The sequence below is a fragment of the Hesperophylax consimilis genome, chromosome 15 (genome assembly GCF_061612785.1).
Source record: "Hesperophylax consimilis isolate HC1 chromosome 15, BYU_Hcon_1.0, whole genome shotgun sequence".
Classification (NCBI taxonomy): Eukaryota; Metazoa; Arthropoda; class Insecta; order Trichoptera; family Limnephilidae; genus Hesperophylax; species Hesperophylax consimilis.
The window spans coordinates 34,636,240-34,657,566 of record NC_142850.1 but is presented as its reverse complement, the minus strand read 5'-3'; the positions used below and the strand labels follow the sequence as shown (position 1 = coordinate 34,657,566).

General features: G+C 35.5%; 1 protein-coding gene across 2 annotated transcripts in view; it reads left to right on the top strand.

Moving 5' to 3' along the window:
• disp (RND transporter family member dispatched) overlaps nucleotides 1-21,327 on the top strand; it is a 40,708-nt gene that overhangs the window by 9,947 nt on the left and 9,434 nt on the right. The window contains exons 1-9 of one of the 2 annotated variants that reach the window (XM_089640501.1): nucleotides 6,540-6,655; nucleotides 6,738-6,948; nucleotides 7,206-7,686; nucleotides 8,989-9,221; nucleotides 10,424-10,603; nucleotides 12,317-12,455; nucleotides 13,843-14,076; nucleotides 16,804-17,029; nucleotides 17,898-17,997. In XM_089640501.1, coding sequence (XP_089496627.1) covers nucleotides 6,817-6,948; nucleotides 7,206-7,686; nucleotides 8,989-9,221; nucleotides 10,424-10,603; nucleotides 12,317-12,455; nucleotides 13,843-14,076; nucleotides 16,804-17,029; nucleotides 17,898-17,997 — 1,725 coding nt within the window. In that variant the 5' untranslated portion in view covers nucleotides 6,540-6,655; nucleotides 6,738-6,816. Of the gene's footprint in view, nucleotides 1-6,539; nucleotides 6,656-6,737; nucleotides 6,949-7,205; nucleotides 7,687-8,988; nucleotides 9,222-10,423; nucleotides 10,604-12,316; nucleotides 12,456-13,842; nucleotides 14,077-16,803; nucleotides 17,030-17,897; nucleotides 17,998-21,327 lie in introns of those variants that run through there. The other variant, XM_089640502.1, reaches the window with a different exon arrangement.

The following is a 21,327-nucleotide window of genomic DNA, read 5'->3' as shown; positions in this document are numbered from 1 at the left end:
AATATTCATATGTCTATGATTATAATAGAATTATACCGTTGGTCGTTGCGCTTTTTTTTAATTTTAAACTTAATTTGTATTTCACAGACAGAATTTTAGCTTTACTTCAAATACAATCCTACGACGCATTTTGTGACGAAAATCCCTGAATTTTTCTATTTATTTACGCACTTGCAAATTGATATAATTTAAATTTTTACACACATATTTTACTTAAAGATTATTAAAAATTAGAAATAATTATTAACAAAAAAATATTTTTAAAAGTATGTTATTTTAATGAATTTACAATTTGCGTTTACACATTTTTTTGTATTTGCCGTGAGCGACACACGCTCGGAACACGCCGAACCATCGCCGAACACGCCATTATCGGCTTGAAATGGGCTTGAATTCGATGGCGACTGTTCGTCTGTTTGCGGAGCTCTCGTCAATAACATTTTAGATATTCCTTTGCTAAAAATGGGCAGAAAAATACTTCGGATAAAAGTTTCATCAGAAAATACAAATCACGATATAAAAAATATATTTGGAAGTTATATTATGATAAAAAACAAAGATTAGTGAAATTTGATTTTTAGATGGTTTGGGCATGTAGAGCGAATGAGCGAAGAAAGGAGTGTAAGGAGAATATATGATGCAAACGTGAATGGTAGCAGAAGTCGGGGACGCCCGAGGAAGATATGGCACGACCAAGTGAATCAGATACTTGAGTCGGGCCATGTCAGAACAATAGAAGAGTAATGTATGATACGATTTATGAATGTGAATGAGGCAAAGAGTGTGTGCCGCTTGTTTGGCGGTCCGTCCTCTCTGCCTACCCCTGCTGATGGTTAGTTAGTTAGTTTTGATTTTCCATGTACAAGCTCGTACTTTACAAGGCATAGGTTTGGGTAATTGTAAACAATGATATCATTAACACCCGGCATTGCCCGAGTTGCAAGCATACCACCCGACCTAGTATACACGGTTGTACGATGGACGATGAGTAATGTTGTAGGTACTAGGTAGTACCTACTAGTAAATGGTTTTATAGGAACATATTTATTATACAGGGTGTTCGGGGGTAAAGTGCGCTAACTTCGGGGGTGATTCAATATGATTTTACAAATAAAAGAGGCAAAAAACTTTTTTAGAAATAAAAATGTTTTATGATAGTTTGATGGATAGTTTTTAGGTTATAATGTTGAATTGTTTGTATGGGTAAATAAACATTGGAGTTTCGAATAAAGTTATTTATCTTTTTTTTACTTCTACCATCATGTAGAATTAACTCCCGAAGTAAGCGCACTTTACCCCCGGACACTCTGTACGTATTGGTAAACCATAGACAGAGTACGAATTAATTTGGTTCAAAATTCTGCCTCAATACAGGTTCGCCTGGTAACTGGTGTTGGTGCTTGTGAGTAGTGAGACATGTTATATCCTACTTAATATACCTACTATGATTGTCTCCTTATTACTGTGCCATTACACAAATGTACACATTCTATTAATGTTCTTATTTGTCTAACGTTAACTCAAATAATATGATTGTTTATAATCCTGTCATGTTTTTGATGATTTTTTTATTAATTTTTTTTTTCATTTATATGTTATGTTTCGTGTACTCGGTTCGTTGTTCAACAACTTATTCGGTAAAATTCTGGAACCGAGAATTCATCATAATTAATTTCCTCTGAGCCATGCTGTAGACATGGCCTGTTAAGGCCAGCTAAGGGCATAATATATAGGCTAATAGCGGAATGAATAAAGTGTATCTATCTCGCTCTAAACTTGAAATTAGAATTTCTGCCAGCTGGTTATTTGGCATTAAGAGGAAGCTACAAGCCAAAAATGTCTATATTCTTGGTGTACCTTATAATGTAGGCAATAGGCATTAAAATTGCTTGACAAACGGAGTCTAGAAACGTTCGATTTCAAGCACAAAACTTTATTTATTTATTTTGTAAATAATTTTATAAGAAATCAAAAAAGTTAATCTAGTGAAACTGTCACAGATAATCTTAGATATAATATTGTATTTTTTTAAAGTTGTTTCCTTTAAGCGTTCATACATTTCTATTAAAAAAATATTTTTTTTATTAGTTTACGTTTATATTTTTTATTGAGTAATTTGATTTTTTATTTGTATTCTACTCAAGCGTAACGATAGGAAAACCTTCATTTTATATAAAACATAATTTTTGGTATTTATAATGTACACCAATTAGTTATAAAGATAAATCAAAATAGTGATTTAGCATTAAGCTTCGCCTCAATGGGTGAAAGCCAAAATAAATAATAAAAAATCGACGAAATTATCAAATCAATATCAAACATTTTATATATATATATATATGTAAAATTTTATAAAAGTAATTTAAAGAAAATTGGAAAAGGTACATTTTTTGTGTAGTGATGTCAAAAACTAATAACTGTTTATTTGGTTATTAAAAAAACTATAAATTTAGATATTTTAGGTAACGTTTTCGTAATTTTAGTAGAAATACCTATCCACACTATTTTTCCAAGGCATTAATGCCATACGTAGTAATGCAAAATCATGTGTTTTTGGTTTGAAAATTTGGTCGCCTAGAAATGTTTCAGATGATATAATTAAATACTGCGAGTAGAATACATCTTGGCCTTTGAAATTATCGAGTAGTTTTTAGATAAGTCTTTTTATAAGCCCCGAAAAAAAATAATGTATTAGGCCTATGAAAACTGCTTTAGAGTTCAAAATCTCCTACTTACGAACCCATTTTCGGTTTTGATTTTATTGTATAATGTGGCAAATTAAGTAATTTATTAAATAATCAAAAAAAAATATTTATGCCTGTACATCCACAAAATAAAATAAAAGCTCTTTTTGGCCATATTTTTTTATTGCATAAATCAAAACAGGCGGATGGTGTTAAGCGGGAATTTAAACCTTATCGCCATCTACGTAAGGGTTGTTATTGATAACGGCTCAATTTAAAATATTACACGACGTAGTGCATAAAGAGGCATTTTTAAAATTTTAGCTATCGACTGTTAAATGATAGCGGATGTTCTATGGACGATAATGCTGGATATTTATCGTAAAAAAAATACAAATCCGTCGACGATACCACACACAATAACTACCCACACTTATTTTCGAATGGCTCCTTTGAAGCCCTTTCTCGTCCCAGCTAACATTACTAACCCAACGTACCGCAATCCTGTTTCAACTCGACTGATTGGCATTTCGTCAAATTTCTGTAATTTTTTTTGGTTATGTTTCCGGTTGAAGGCCGTGTTGGACACATAAATAAACCACTCCGTTGGACACTATCTTTTTATCCTGCCAGAGTTCGCATGACCCTAGTTCCTACTCGGAATAGTCAAAATAATAGTACCTACCGGTCTAAAGAAAGTTTGAAAATTTAATTGCCATTCAGGCGGCGATGTTTCTTTGGACAAATTGTATAATTCCTTATTCAAAAATATATGGTTTATATTTATGTAGATAGGTATTTATGTACCTACATTTTACGATTTCAGTGTAATTTTGGTTTTGATTTAATTAAATAAGAGAAAATTAGAAACACTCTTTTGGACGGGAGGTCTACTGCTCACACAACCAGTTTAAAATTCGCTTTATTTTGTCATTCAATCACATCCGTAAGCAATTGGATATTGTGTTAAGTTTATATGCAATCACTATATTTGATCACTCAACAAATATTTCTTGGAGACATGTCATTGGTACCAATCCATGCAATAATTTCTAAAACCTTTTGAACTTTTTACCACTCGAATAAGTTTTGAGGTTTTATTAAATATAAAAGTAATGTATTATCGTGATTTATTTTTGGGGTTTTATGTTGTGTCGCGCTACCTTCTTCTTTAGTCAATGTTTCAGATAGCGTTACAATGTCAGTTTCTACCACTCATTTTAATCATGTACTGCTTGTTTCTAAAATGAGCCAATATGAATCCCCGTGACTGAGTTGGTCACTTAGAGCAGTGCTCCGCAACCTTTTCTCACCTACGACACACCAAATTTCTTCCTAGAATTCCGCGGCACACCAAAAGCTTAAATATATACATATAAAATTGATACACAAATTTTACAATAATTTCTTTTTTATTTGAAAACTATACATACATACATATAACTATAAAAGTTTTCAACTAGCAAATTACATAGGTACTATAACATATTTATTTTTACGCAATCTTAGTAATTATTATAAAATAATAATAAATTAATGAGCGATTAATTGTTAAATTAACCTGCGATTGTTTATTAACCTGCGCTTGTTTCAATGAATACAAAAGTTTTATATTCGGCTCGATTTTTGACAGCGCAACCCGAAATTCTTGGTCAAGACCTTTTAGCATGACCGCTTATCATTTTTAATCAATACAAGCGTTGAAAAACTTTGCTTCCATAAATATGTCGTTGAAAATGGAAGTAGTGTTAAGAATGCTTTGATGGAAATGTGAGGATATTCTTTTTTAACGTAAATCCGGAAAACATCTAATTGATCTTCGGAAAAGTGAAGTTTTAATGTCATGTCATTATTTAAATCTGTAAATTCCACTCGAATTTGCAGAAGCATTGCTTCCGTAGAATTTATTGCATTGGTTGCAAAAGGATTTCGAATCCAATCGTATTGTTCCGTATTAATGGAATAAAAATATCGACCAAATTTCTGCTGAAGCATAGGTACTTAAATGTTGTTGGGCCAGATCCACAGTTAATTGTTTGTTTTTAATTGTACTATGGTTGATCCTTTGGTACATTTCCAAACATCCTTTTTGCAAAACTTTCTGCCGAAGTTCGTTATTAAGTTTATTCAAATGCTCGAACATATCAGCCATGTGTGCAAGTTTGGCTGTCCAGTAATTATCATCGCGGTACTGATATAGTTTGGGCATATTTTGATTTAATCGAAACTCACGCACCTCGTAACGAAGCTCAAACAATCTAGCCAAAACTTTGCCTCGGAATAGCCAACGAATTTCAGTATAAAACAATAAAAAATCATATTCGTCTCCCATTTCTGCACAGAGTAGGTATTCCAAAGATTCACGAGTTTAGGGCTCTTGATTTAATTATGTTTACGATTTTAATGCATTCATTCATCGTGTTCAAAAGTTCCTCTGGTAAATTTTTGACCATCAATGCTTCTCGATGTATGCAGTAGTGTGTAAATTGTAACGTTGGATTTTTTTGTTGTACATAAAAGACAAAACCCTTTTTACCACCCGTGCAAACAGAAATGCAATTGCTCCATTTAATATTATATATTTTGAAGAAATCATCGGTTACTTGAAAAAATTCTTCACCGGTAGTTCGCTCTGGAACCTCCTTACAAAATAAATAATGTTCTTTAAGTCCTCGTCAACGAAAAGTACAATAGCTATCAACTGTGCTTTATTTTTAATATCGGTTGTTTCGTTGATCTGAAGCGCAAATTTTTCAGCCAATAGCAGTTTTCTAATCAGTGTTTCTAATATTATTGTGAATACGTCTTTTAACAGTATCTGCATACAATGAAAAATAGACAATATTATGAAAAATATTTTGTCATTGTGTATTAAATACATAATGAAATATTGTAAAATGTCAAATACATTGAATTTGACCGCGGCACACCTGTGACCGGCTCACGGCACACCAGTGTGCCACGGCACACCGGTTGCGGAGCACTGACTTAGAGCACTCAAAATTAATATGATTAAATAATTTGTGAGCACAAAATACAGGGAAGGAAGAAAACATCCAACGGAGCACCTTTCGTTGAAATACCAGTAGAACGAACACCGGTTTTTCCCCGCTGTGACTCGTCAAGTGAAGAAGGGGTCACAGGGGGCCAAGTATTTGTTTCCAGAGTTACACCAAGCATATCAATGGAAGGTATATTGGGAAGATTTATTTTTAAATTTCATAAAATATTCATTGTTTCAAGCATAAGAAAAAAAACAAGCACCCAAAAATCTCTGATGTACCAGGCCGTTCAACTCTATAACAAAATCCCGAAGGAAATTGCTGTGATAGAAAATATTAAGTTCAAAAATGAATTAAGAAAATATGTCTATCTCAATTATTAATGTTTCTTTTTTTGTGACTTTAGTGAAATATTTAAAGAAAGATTATGTTTGCCAAACAATGTACATGTTTATATGTTTATAAAACTATTAGCACACACGAAGATGTGAGCTAACTTAAGATTGGTTAGTTTTTAACTTAAGATTAATAAATAAATAAAATAAAATAAATAATATGAACTTCGTCTTCCCTTAATATACACATCCATGGTGTAGAAATCTGTCCTGCCTATAAATACCTAAAAAATGAATGCTCGGGTTACTGAGTATCAATAAATTATTTCAGGTCTTTATATTGATAAGAAATAATATATACGGATCAATTTATCGGAATCTCGCGACGGAAGTGAGTAAGAAGGTAACTGAAAAATGATAATGGTAGCGATAGCACTCATCCGCCTTTTAGAATTCCACGAAATGCCTATTACTCACTAAATTGTCTATGAAAGAATTGAAAACTATTGTTTACAAAAGTGACAGACAGGCGGCGGTGAAAATATATAAATATAAACTTTTTGATTTTCTTATATTGAAAGTGTCCAAAATGTGCCAGGCTTAATAAATCTAAGAAGATTAAACGCACGTGATTGTATGTTCTGATAGTTTTGGTGAAAAATAATCATTACCTGTGAAATGTGCACAAATATATAATTTGTAATTTATTTTTTCAGAGGTGATGTTCCTACTAAGCCATTGGATTTGGACGGACAACCGAATGAAAACGTCGATACGGGTACATTTGATACGACAATGACTTTTTACGCCAAGCTTCTTGTCCACCATCCTTGTGTCATCCTCTTCGCTGTGACTGTGGTGGCCACAGTCTGCACCATCATACCTCTGGTGACTAGGAAACTTCCTGACTTCACCGATCCTACCTTGGTTAGTGCTTTATTTAATTCTTATCCGTGAAAGCATGCCACTTTCTATATGGTAGCCATTTGTTAGTTAATAACAAAGCACCTGTCTCCATTGCAGCATTGTTCTTTGAAAATTAGATAATTTATTGTAATTTGTTGAATTTAATCATGACCTCAAAAAGTTTAGTACTGTTAGTTTTAAATAATGTTAATAGTTTACATACTCACTATGTTATTACATCTAAATGAGCTTTCATGGTTTGTATTCTTATCTTTTAGGGTTTTGAAACCAGAGGCACCGTCTTGGCGAACCGGTTAATATCATGGCGTAATTTAAATCAAGAGACCCGTCCATCTGGATCCCTGGCAGTAAATCCAAAAGATATTTTGGATGAAGTCCAATACCTAAAATCCAAGAACCGCTCAAACTTCAAACCCAAGACCAGGAACGGCAAAAAGAAACAAAAAGATGTTCAAGCCAAAATAAAAAAGATAAAACACATAAAGAACCCAGCTAATATTAATAAGATTTTGTATACTGAATCGCCTGTAAATGTGTCTAAACTAGATGGGAATTACACTGACGAACATGAACATTGGGGCTATGGAAAGAACTTAACTTATTTGTCTCAAGAAAATGTTGGGGAGAGGACGGAATACACGAGGAATCAGTGGGTCTCCCTGAAGAATCTGGAGTTCCCTCCGTCTTACACAGAGCACCATCACCTGTCCAGCGATGGCTTCTTCTGCGGAGTTCCACGTAAGTAATGCCCCCGCTATCCCTCACCATCTTCATGGATATTACAGTTGCACAGAGCACCATCACCTGTCCAGCGATGGCTTCTTCTGCGGAGTTCTATGTAAGTATTGCTCCCGCTAACCCTCACGGTCTTCGTGGATATTACGGTCGCACGGAGCACTATCACCTGTCCAGCGATGACTTTTTCTGCGGAGTTCCATGTAAGTAATGCTCCCGCTATCCTTCACGGTCTTCGTGGATATTACAGTCAGATTTACTCGTAGCACAATTTATTGCATCAAGTCAATAAATGGTACGACTTCTGATTTGTCTAAATTCATTTAAGAATGTATGAAAGTCTTATAATAAGCCTAAACCTTAGTATATCGTTGGTTAAGAGCAACAAGTGACTAAATAACATTTTTTTATAATGAAGTGATCTTTACAATATCCTTAACATGAAATCATTTTTTAATGTGAAGGATATTGTAAGGAATACTTCATTATTAAAGAATTCAATTTGGCAAAAATAGCAACATGTCGCTCTTAACCCACGTTATAGTTTGTTATTACATATTTCTAATCAATAATACTAATTTGGGTTGTCAGTGCGTGAAATGTGATATACTAGATTTTTAAAGAGCTCGTTCAGTATTTAGGTTGGGCACTGTTTTGTGAAACATTCACCAAAATTTATGGCTAGTTCTTCCACATCATGTCATCGATGCCACTAACATAAACCAATTTAAAGCTCCGTTGGATTCTTATTTGGAGAGAAGAATGGATTAACTTATTTTTAAATTTAAAATAACTTAATTACAGTTAAACTTATTCACGAAATAATTAGAAATTGAATTTGAAATCAGATATGAGCTCATCACCAGAATGATGCCTGCTCATTAAATAATAATAATTTCACATGCAGGGCCGGCCCTACGCGGGGCAATTGGAGCAGTCCGCTCCGGGCGCTGAATTGCCAAGGCGCCAAGTCGCTGATAATATCTAACACCTAAAAGTCCTAACACACCGCCCTTGAGATTATTTATATAAAAATGGCACCACACAAAAATACAAACCATCCGAAAATTATTGATTGCAGTAATCACCTACCTAGGCGTTTACTGGCTTTGACAAAGGGCGCCAAAAATTTACTCGTGCCATGTGCCGTTTGGCTCAGGGCCGGCCTTGTTGACATGTTAATATGTCAGTGAACTGGTAGAGTGAATACTTATATATACTCTTATATGTACTACATAGTTTGAACCTGTCCACTTTAAAACAATCCTTAAGTCCTCATTTCAAAGATTTTTTTTTTCATTCTAGTTCCCGACTATGCTCACCTGGTGTTCAGGAGCACGGACGGCTCCTCGCTGCTGTCGGTGGAGAACATGTTGGGCATGTGCACCCTGCAGCAACAGCTGGGAGAGGCGGGGGGCACCGAGTACCCCCGCCTGTGCCAGCAGTCCCGGCCCCCGGACCCCGGCTGCTGCCCCCCCTGGAGTCTTCCAAACTACATAGCTCTGCTGACTAATAGCTCTTCGTGTATGGATATTACGGTATGCTGATTGGCCTTATTTTTCTATTAACTTTTCATTATTTTCGCCGTCTGCCAGTTGATTATATTTCCGTAATAACTTATTTGTTTTTTGCGTACCATCATTTTTAAGTGTACCATCTTACCAGGTAATGTGTTCCTAAATTGAATTGAAAAAAATAGTACATAATCTACCGTACATGGTTTCTCAAGAGTAGGTCAGAGTAATGATTTTTTTGATTTTGACGGCGGCACTCAAGAAGTTAACTCTATATTATTTCTGAATGTGCATTGACAAAAGACATTATTTGTGTTGTTAAACAAATTATATTACTTTATTAATTATACCTACAACAGATTGTCCCATTACACTACTTTTCTTTTTTTAATATGAATAGTCTCAAATCGTGGGTCGGGGTATGAAGGCAGAGTCAGAAATCAATTAAAATTTAATATAATTGTTCTTTCAATACTTTCTTACCTTACAATCGATACAGGAAAACTAAAAAAAATAATATTTTGTTTAAATACAAATACACCTTTCTGTGCACAGAAAGATTATTTAAAATATTTTTCCTTAGCAAAAATATTTTTTCTTTTAATAAGTTGATTCATTTAAAAATATTTCCTCATTTTATCCATGAAAATGAAATAAAATTAATGAATGCTGGTTTTTTAGTTAAATTTAAAAAAAAAACACTGTAATTCGTTATTAGACATGGCACAATCAAGCGAATCAAATATTTGAGTTGGGTCATGTTAAGAATCAGAAAAACAGAAGGGTATGTATGAGACGAATGTGCAAAGACTGAGTTATTTGGTGGTCCATCCTCTCTGCCTTCCCCTGCGGTGAAAAATCGCGACTTAATTCATTTTTATCCGGTAAGTCAAATAGATAAAGTCTATCTTAATAATTTTAGAATCATGTGGCATCATTGCATGTTGTTTGTTTCATCCACTTTCTTGAATAAATACTCGTTCTTGAGTGGTTGTCTCAATGTTGAGGATTGTGACCTCCCTCTCCAATTGCCCTGGTGGACTAGTCTCCTCCACTCCTCATGGTCCTGCGCTGCACGGTGAGCCACAGACACCATCGTTCCAGAAGGCTGTGATAATCTTCTTTGCAAACACTTTGCTAGTGACCATGAGCTTCTTCTCCAAGTTGGAGCTGTCAGTTTAGCGAGCGACTAATGCTAAAAACTGATGAATGAATATCTGTTGCAGGAGAAGGACATATCCACAGTACTGAGTCTGCTCTCCGACTGCGCCCAATACTTCCACTCCCTGAAGCTGGCAACAGACTGTGAAAAGGAATATTGCATGGCTCTTCCGAAGTGCTACAAATACAATGCTGTCTTCAACATTCTCTCGTACCTGGTTGATGCGGACTTCCTTCCACCTAATGTAAGCATTATTATTTTACTACAATAAAACCTATAGCTATATTTTTTGAGTGATCCTATTGAAATAAACAATGAATGCGGGAATATGGAAAAAAGCTACATTCATACTTACGGCGAAGCACTATTACTAATGCAAAATCATGTGTTTTTGGTTTGGTTTGGTTTAGAACACATCTTGGCCTTTGAAATAATAGTGTTTTTGACAAGTCATTTTTATAAGCCCAGAAAAAACGCAAATTTTTTTTTATCAGATCTATAAAAACTGCTTTAGAGCGGGAGCACACAGAGAGCGGTCAGGAGTTCCGAGTTCCGCGTTCGGCGTTTATTAGAATGTACTGATACTATAACAACAACGCACACAGTGGGCAGTCAAACCGCGGCGGTCAAAACGGAACGTCGCGTTCTAAGAGTTCTTTTCCCGCCGAGGCAGAGAACGCCAGAACGCCGCGATGTCTGAGGTTACAAACACGGATAAGTTCATTGAATTGGTCAGGGAAAGGAGTTTATTATACGATTTAAGTGATGTAAATTATAAAAATTTAGAATCGTTGTTCATCTTTAAGTAAATCCTGAAAAATACTAGTAAATTCGCCTTGTTCTTCTCGCGTTGTGTTGATTGGGTGCACCCAATACTTCCTTTTCTTTTTAGAAGCTGCTTAGCTCCACAAGAGCAATAATTCTTCATCGGATGATGAACTTTCTAGTGACATGTTTATGCAAAGACCCAAACGAAACTAGAACGCGAGAATTTGAACGCCGCTTTTGTGCTTTGGAACTCTTGAGCGGTCAACGGTCACTAGAACGCAGAACTCTGACCGCTCTCTGTGTGCTCCCGCTCTTAAAGTTCAAAATCTCCTACTTAGAACCCATTTTCGGTTATGATTTTATTGTATAAGTCTACATAAAAACAGGAGAAGTTTTCCATGAGCGGAGCCACGAATTATGGGAAAGGAACAAAGCAACTGCAAGCGGTGGTTCGTGCTGTCTGCGGTTGCTTCGTTCCTTTCCCATATTAATTAAGTTTTTTAGAAAATGATCATAAAACATTTAAATATTTGTGCCTGAACTTCGCAAAATAAAATAGAACACAGTTTTGGCTATTCACAAAAGGTATGAGGGTTGGGTATGAATCTAGGGATTAGTGTGTCCAGGAGTGACGGACATATGAATATATCCCTCCCACTGCAAACGAAATCGAAAACCACTAAACGAAAATCAAATATTATTTGAAATGCAACTCAATTAACCTTGTAATATGTTTATTACGGTCCGCCTGTCGGTATTTGATCATACCTGCTTTCTTTAAATACGCCCGATATCATCTACTTGAGTGGGTGCGAAACAGAGAAAGAGATTCGAATCGGGTTTCACGGTCATAAAAATCCTTATTCCAGGAATTGAATTATTTCACTAACAAATAATATACTATCCTTTTCTTGAAATACCGATGTTAACGAAAGGCACGAAAATAAATTTTAAAAAGACTTGCATTACGATTCGATAATTATGTACATATAGTTGGGACCTTTACAAAGAGTTTGGTATATAATATTCATGTAAAAACATTTAATAATTCCGTCTTTTCTGCCATTGAAATGAGGCTGGCGCAAAAGGTAGAACTACCCTTCCCGCTGTTAAGCATCAATCGACCGAACGGGTAGAACTACCTTTCCCGGCCGAAGTGTGTTAATAGTGTTTTTGATATTTATTTCAGAACAACAGCCAGGTGTATCTCCACACCTCCATGATCTTCCTGCCCATCGCGTGCAGTGTTTCCATTATGCCATATTATGATAAGATAGAAGGCATCGACTTCCAATACAATAATGTATCTCTTGTCGCTATGGATTTAGGTATGTCTTTGTTTCACTGTATTCTTTTTAATCTCTGTCAAATTATGTACCGAATCTTTGCCTTGAATATCTAACTAACTAATTAACAATCACGCTGTTACCGCATGGATAGGCAGAGAGGACGGACCACCTAACAACTCGGTTTTGGCACACACTCCTTGCCTCTTTCACTTTAATACACCGTATTTACTTCTATTCATATTGTATGTATGGCATTTTTGTACCCCTAAGAATCTGTATTTTACATAATATTATAAACTTACCAGCTTCTGGGGCAGGACACAAAAATCAACAAACGTCATCGTCATGGCTGCTTCCGAGTGGCTCAGCTCTCCACTTAATGAGCGATGGATGCAGACGATGCGGCAACCTTCCTGATGGACGATCGTTTAATTTAATTTAATTTAACTTTAATTGCTTTTTTATGTTGTCATTAGGTACCTACCTATTATGTTCTTTTAGCTAATTTTATTTTTATATCTCATTGTTCTTATATATCATGTAATATGACAGACTGGGATTGCACTACCCTCCTAGTCCTGCTGGATTAAAAACTAAACTTGTGGAATGTTGCAATATATTATACGCAAAATCTATGTTATTTCTCCAAATGTTTTAAAAAATATATAATTTTGGATATTTTTTGCTAGTAAAATATGTAGTGACTTCTCACAGTTGCAGAATGTTTCAAAAAATCATCTTATGTGTATTATCTGTGACCTTTCACAGCATGCCAACATTATTGTGAGATTCTCTTGCAAAACTAAAACATCTTATGTGGGAAACTTTGTGCTCTTTTTACTGTATAAACATGCCAAATTGTCTTGGATGCATGTGGCTGTACTCCACCTGACCTGTGTTCAACTGGTTATTTGTTTCAGGGGTAAAGAACGGCGTGTTAGAAAAGTGCACAACACGCGGCTGGTGGGGCTGGGAGGTTTGTTTGACCTTGGCTGCATGTGGCTTTAATCCAGCTCCCTCTTCCTGGCCTATGTTCAACTGATCGTTTGTTGCAGGGGTAGAGAATGGCGTGTTCGACAAGTAGCTGGTGCACGACACGTGACTAGTGGGCCTGGGAAGTTTGTTTGTCCTTGGCTGCATGTGGCTGTACTCCAACTCATTCTTCCTGTCTCTCCTGGCTGTGGAGTAATTCACACTTCTGTTCAACTGGTTGTTTGTTGTAGGGGTAAAGACCACCGTGTTCGACAAGCAGCTAGTGCACGACACATGGCTGGTGGGCCTGGGAAGTTTGTTTGTCCTTGGCTGCATGTGGCTGTACTCCAGCTCCCTCTTCCTGACTCTCAGCACCTGCCTCTGACCGTGGCCTATTCCACCGGCATCTCTTACTTTCTCTACACACTTGTGTTCAACTGGTTGTTTGTTGCAGGGGTAAAGAACGCCGTGTTCGACAAATGGCTGGTTCACGACACGTGGCTGGTGGGGCTGGGAGGTTTGTTTGTCCTTGGCTGCATGTGGCTGTACTCCAGCTCCCTCTTCCTGACTCTCAGCACCTGCCTGGCCGTGGCCTATTCCACCGGCATCTCTTACTTTCTCTACACACTTGTGTTCAACCTCAAATTCTTTCCGTTTATGAATCTGCTCACCGCTGTGGTTGCTGTTGGTTTGTGATTATTTTTCTTATCTATCATACATATTTGTTTGTGTCTGTGATTTGTCTTCATCCACCAGTGTTTGCTCTAAATTTTTCAATTCTAAGTCGGCTATAATTCAGATAAATTCCCTCAATTTAACAATAGTTGCATTACAACAAATTCTGAGTAAACATTACAAAAAAATATGAGGCGTATAGAAACCAAGGTGTCCTTGGCAGACAAAACAATGAAGAACATTTTAAAATGCTTTTTACGATAAGTTCATTCTACAATTTTTGATCTGTAAAACTTAGCCTGTAGCTACAATTTTTGCAGATTTTATTATGTAATTGGTTGATGTATTTTCTTTGCTATCTGCTTTTAACTTTATGACATTGCCACATTTGTTTCTATACATCTCCTATTGTACACGGTGTACGGAAACTCATGGTATAAGCGTGAAATTGGTAAATCTATATCACATGCAGAGCCGATTATGTGGTATAACTTTTTTTGATTCGACCTTCCGCTTTCAAGTAAATCAAGTCTGAAGTTGTGAAAATTTCTGAATTTTTTAAGTCAAATTTGAAAAAAAAACATTTGCTATAGACCTTTATAGTTGCCTACGGAAAAAAAAGGTTTTTTTGGGTTCTCTATGTGATATAGATTCACAAGTTTCCCGCTTGCACCACCAGTTTCCGAACACAGTATAAAATATCTTAAAAATACAGTTGAAATTTCATCAATATACTTTTAATGAGTTTGGGCTTAGAGAGGAACAATCATTATCAATAAACACATTTACATATTCTGAGGAAGACCTTTTATCAAATAGAGAAATGCTTTGACTAAAACTTATCTTTCAATATTTCATTTATTTATATCAATATACATATAGGTAGAAATTATATTTCCATAATGAAGCTTGCGATTTTACACTCTGCAAATATAATTTATTTTAGACCTTTACGTCAATATGGCTTCAGCATGTTCATAGGCAGAATGCATTGCTCCTTTTCAATTAATATTATCTTGATTGCATTCCTACTTTCCTCTTTTACATTATACATTGCTAAATTCAAGTGATTGCCATTCAAAAATAGAGGAATACTTAAATAATATCTGTTATTCATATGTCAGATGATTAGGATCGAGAAAGGTTACCTCCAATAAAATACTTGGTAAAGTTGTCGAAATCCGCTTCATGCAAAGACTCTTAAAAAAACAACACTTGATTTCAACTTAAATATCTAATGGAGACTAGAACTATTTAAGTCGAAGATTTTAGTAAACATCCACAAAATAGGTTTTTAGATTGTTGGTTTGGATTATTTTAGTAATTTATACATATTTCCTAATCTTCAAACTTAACTTTGATTGAGAAAAAATTGAACTCCTCCGACATAAATAGTTATTTCTTGTAGTAATTAAGTTGAAACCAAGTGCTATTTATAATTAATTTGCATATTAAGCGTGAGGCGGAATTCAACATACTTATCATATATTTAGGTTATATTTTAAATTACCTAGTTTTGAAGAAAATCATTAATTACAGAGAAATTTAAGTTTAAATGTGGATTTGACCAACAGGTGTATTTAATTAATATTGATACTTATCTATGTAAATGATCATTTGTTCATCTCCAAAAGTTCTTTACTGATAACTTTGAAATTTTGACACAACATTGCATTCGAATACGCCTGTTTTTTTTATATACCTATGTAATATAGACACCAGTGACAGGTAAAGACAAGCTTTATTTGAAAAACAGCACCATCTGTTGGACGTAAAAGCCACATGCACTATTGTTTCTCTATCTGCACAGACAGACTGAGCCACAGCAATGCGTGGCAGGGTATAGCAAGTATTATAATAATTTCTTTTGTTCAAATTTGGGCTGTCGTTTGCTTACCAGTAGTGTTCGTAAAATAAAAGTGACGCATTTTTTCTAAATTTAAAAGAGACGTTATATGTATTAGAGATAGATTCTTTTGAAAAAGAACTGATAAGCTTTATGATTTACAGCACAGATTTTTTTCACTGAGCATTGCTTTTTTGGTTATCTGCTGCGAGTATCAAGTTCGATCTGTCAGACTGCTAGCCGAGTACCTTACCTTCCAGGCACTGATCAATAAAGAAAAAAACGCCGGTGTTATAGATCAATCAATATCAAAATACCGTTCACTAGCATCGTCTGGAATGAAGCTCTGTGCCAGGAGGCAAGTGCAGTGTGGCCAGCAAACTATAAATTAATCACGCCCTTTCTGCGAATGGCGAGAGACGTGCCTCTTTTCTTTTGCTTGCGGTCTAGCTATAGTTGGACACCAGTTGTAATCGCAATTTATTTGTCTTTGAATTGTTATATTTTAAAACTTATGGTGGACTGTAATCAAATGGTTTTGAAGTTGAGACAACTATGGAATAGCGTGGTAAAAAATGGATTTTTGAAAGGAATCTGACCTTCATTAATTCCTTGGCTGCATGTCTTGGTGATAAAACATGCACTTCACTTGTGCAATGAGGGATCATTTGGTAATCACTGCACAAGGTTCCGGAAGAGACTGATCCGAACACTTGTTGCAAGGTCAGCTAAGTGTGCACTCCAGCGTATTGTCAGAAAGGGATAGGTGATGGATAACAGGTTGGATGGAAGGACATATGTGAGAAGGGTATGCAAATGGTTGTGTCTGTATAGTCACCAGTTTTTATTTTATTTTACCATTTATGTTTGTAATGGTGTGATGTTTTCTTGCAGGCATCGGAGCGGACGATATGTTTATATTTGTGAAGGTCTGGCAGAGCCACAAGGACGCATCGCTGGACGGGCTGACCAGCCTGGGCGTGGACCCGGGGCGGCTGGTGGAGCTGATGGGGGACACCCTGCAGCATGCCACGCTCACTATGTTCGTGACGAGTCTCACCACAGCGGCCGCCTTTTACGCCTCAGTCATCAGCAACATCACGGCCGTTAACTGCTTTGGGTAGGTGCTGGGTGCTGCTCTAAATCTCCTGTCTGATGGCTGAACTGATTTATCTTGATAAGCTTTGAGTGGTATAAAGACAAAACGATGCATCTACGGATACAACATTTTGCCTTCAGGCGAGAGCAACTGGCTGTCTGTTTCTTCCTAAAGGTTCCATAATGGACAATTTTATTGTTTAACTTCTTGATCACCGACGCTAAATTTTCGCTGTGCGTCTGCTGATTCTGTTTTCATAATTTACTTGATTTTTTGCAAAAATATGTTTTTGTAAATTGTACCATCTAACTAGATAATGTGTTAATATATTTGTAATAATAGTATTTAATCTAACAATAAGTAGTTTTCCCAGAACAGCTAGTTATATTTAGAGAAATGATTTTTTTAAGAAATACGTCCACGAACAAGCAGTTAAAGTAGTTTGCCACCAAATAATGAACTCTGTTAATATTTTTCTCATGATGAATGGCACTTAATAAAACGCTAATAAGTAAGGTACATGTATTAACACGTTGAACGCCATGTAGGTCACCGGTGACCTCATTATGAAAATCGTAATTTTTCTCCCATAGCGCCATGACGGTCACCGGTGACCACAGTTAATTGTCTTGATTTTCATGGAAAATTTTGGTAAAAAAAAAGGAATACGTTTTGATGGTCGCCGATGCCATCTGAGTATTTTTATTTCAAATTTGAAATGGTAATGTTTCTTCATTTCCACAATGGCGTTCAACGTGTTAACAGTATGCACATTTTTCTCCTTCTGTCTCCCAGCACAGTTATTGACTGAAAATATTGCAAGGTTGCGTCATATTGCCACAATTATATGAGAATGATTTGCTAATTATTAATGTGTCTTTATTTTCAGAATTTTTACTGGCACTGTAGTGATGGTGAATTTCCTTTTGATGATAACTTGGTTGCCGGCGAGTGTAGCTGTGATGGAGACTTTCTGCAATTCCTTCAAGGTGAATACATCTTAATAATAATAACATGACATTTATATAGCGCAGCTTAGTGTCATTTCACTTCAAGTGCGCTTTACTATAACAAACTTAAAAATCTTTTAGCACAAACATTGAATTATCACAGATTTATTTGCAATTTGCAGATACCAGTTACGTTGTAAGATTTTTACATAAATTGAATATTTGATATAAAACTAAACCATTAAAATAAAAAATTTAATACATATGTGGAAAAACTTATTACTTAGTGGTAAGTAAATAAGTATTTTCGAAGGAAGCAAATACTTTGGGGTGTGACATATTGAATGAAAAAATATACACTTAGTAAGACACCACTTTATTTTTGAATTAATAACAATAGCCAACCGGGTTTCGCTTGTCCCAAGCTTCATCAGGACTAAATATCAACTAAAGCAAATTAGATACAGGCACATATAAATATAGGTATGTAAATGAAAACAATGAGTGAAAGAGATACAAAACAGATAGAAAGAGATGCAAATAGAAAATGTGGAGACAAATTATTAAGGATGATGAGGAGGGTGGGGGGGAAGGAAATAACAGTTTCAGCGGCGGAATAAATTTAATATGGGACTATCAGATAAATTAATTTGGTTATTTATTATATTTAAATTATTATTAACTGCTTTTTTTATTTCAAGGGCTTCTAAGTTGTTTAATCTAATTCCAGATCCATTTTTATGCAATATTTTAGTTCCCGAGATTTTATCGAATGAATGATTAGATTCTATTAAATGATTCGCGAATTCTGAAAAGGCATTATTGTTTAAACATCGTAAATGTTCTTTTACTCTTAAGTTGACATTCCGGGCCGTTTTTCCGATATAAAAAGCAGAACAATCATTACAATTAAGTTTATATATGCCCGAGTGGCTTAGTTTGTCGTCTTTATCTTTAGTATTAATTAAGTATTTACTTAAATTATTATTAGTGTAAAAAGCGGGTTTTATTTCAGATGGGAATTTTTTAACGCTTAAAGAAGAAAAGTTATTTGTATACAGAACTCTACGCCATTGGAATGTTTGATTTATATTTATATTATTAGGGTTATAAGATTTGTTAAATAGGAATTTATTTGATGCTATTTGTTTCAATTTTTTATTAAGAATATTGTCTATTAGTTTTGTATCATACCCGTTGTTTAAAGCGATTTGTTTAATGATGGATAATTCGTTGCAAAAATTATTATTATTCAACGGAACGGTAACCAATCTATGAATCATGGAGTGAAATGCTGAATGTTTGTGGGATATAGGATGGTTGGATGAATTGTGAATTGTAATATCAGTATACGTGGGCTTACGATAGATATTAAATTCAAATTTATTGTTAATTATACTTAAAGTTAGGTCTAGAAAATTCAAGGTTAAGTTTGTACCTAATTCTACAGTGAATTGAATTTGTTTGTGAAAGGAGTTTAATATTTTAAGAAAAGAGTTTAATTGTCTTTCAGTGCCTGTCCAAATGCAAAAAACATCGTCAACATATCTTCTCCATAGTAAAATATTCTTTAAGAGAGGTGAATTTGAAGCAAAAATATTGTTTTCTAAGTTATTCATAAAGATGTCAGCGATAAGGGGGCTTGTAGGAGCGCCAATTGCTAGTCCCTCTCTCTGCTGGTACCTGAATGGGACCTGTTCGATGATAAAATCCGAAACTTCGTCTCTATTAAAGCTTTTAAAAAACGTGAGATCTTAAACAAAAAACTGAAAAATCTGTGCAGTATTCAACAAACTTTAGATAATAGTGCCCATGTAAAACCTACACATCAGTTTTTTGACCGTGTCAAAAATCTTTCTTCTGGACATTTTAACAATCAAGAAATTTCCCTTTTATCTAAAGGTCTTAAATATAACTTAAAATATAATAAAAATGACTTCGATAATGCTGTTGAAAACGTTGCTGTGGACATCGAAACTGCTCTGCATAATAAACCAAAACCGTTTCTATACAAAAGTGCTGAAAATTTAAAAAAATTAATCCCAAAATTTAATCTTAACCTTAAAACAGATCCAGAAGCCCACATCATGAAGAGTATCCGGAATAAGTTAAAAAATGACAACTTAATTTTAACAAAAGCCGACAAAGGCAACACTGTCATCATATTAAACAAAAGTGATTATAACACAAAAATTGAAGATTTCATCAAAAATGATGTGTTTAATAATAATAATAATTGGATAATTTGTATAGCGCCGTTTTTGTGAAAAATCACCTCAAGGGCGCTGTACAATTTATTTCCTAGGATCTACATTTGTTATTTAGACCAACTGTGCCAGCACGAGGTTCGTCATCCGTTCAGGCATGTGTCTGCCGCCAATATAGCGCTGACATGTATCTGCTGCCAATAAAGAGCGCTGACACAACATCCTCACATAGACAACAAACCTTGGCAGCACCGCTGTGACGCTCGACGAAGACAGAAGATGGAGACTCTGCTGCAAGAGTCCTAGGTAGCGAAGGAACTGTACCAGCTGCTGCAGGGAGAGAGACTACCCCGTCCACCAACTGTGCCAGCACGAGGCTCGTCATCCGTTCAGGCATGTGTCCGCCGCTAATATAGCGCTGACATGTGTCTGCTGCCAATAAAGAGCGCCGACACAATATCCTCACATAGATAACAGACCTTGGCAGCACCGCTGTGCAAAATCACCTCATCCTAGTTTACCTTAGTCTCTCCAGTCACCTCCCAGCCTTTCATGCCACCTAGTGCATCCTCTCGACCCTTTCAGACTCCTTCCTGGCTCCAATACATTCTTTCTATTGTCGTGATCCGACGATTTCACACCTCTGTCTCAGACCCTTAGGGCTCGCTTATCGCAGGCTATCATAAGCAAAATCTTGAACCAAAGTCAAAGTGAAGTTTATGAGTGTCATCTGTAACAAAATACATAAACAAAAACAGAAAATAAAAACAAAGACAAAAACTTTAAACAAAATATGGCTTATCTGTCCTCCATGCAGACATCCTCGGTTGAAAAGGTCCCGTAAATCCCAACACCACTTGACACTTGAGTCAGGTATAAAATCTTCGACTGCATTGAGAAATCTTCGTTCTAGCTTCACTTTTAAAAATTAATCGGTTTAAAATGCTATAATAATTGCAAATTCCGGCTAAACGGTAGAAGTTACGCACATTTCGTGAAATAAGAAGGTAAGCACTATATAAAACACGGATGCTGAACAATTTTCAGCGATCTCTTAGCAAGGGAAACCTTCTGAAAGGATCAAACAAACCGGAGCGGTTAAAACACGTCCGCAACGAAGAACGGCCGTGGTGGTGTCTTACCATCTGACCCTACATCTAAA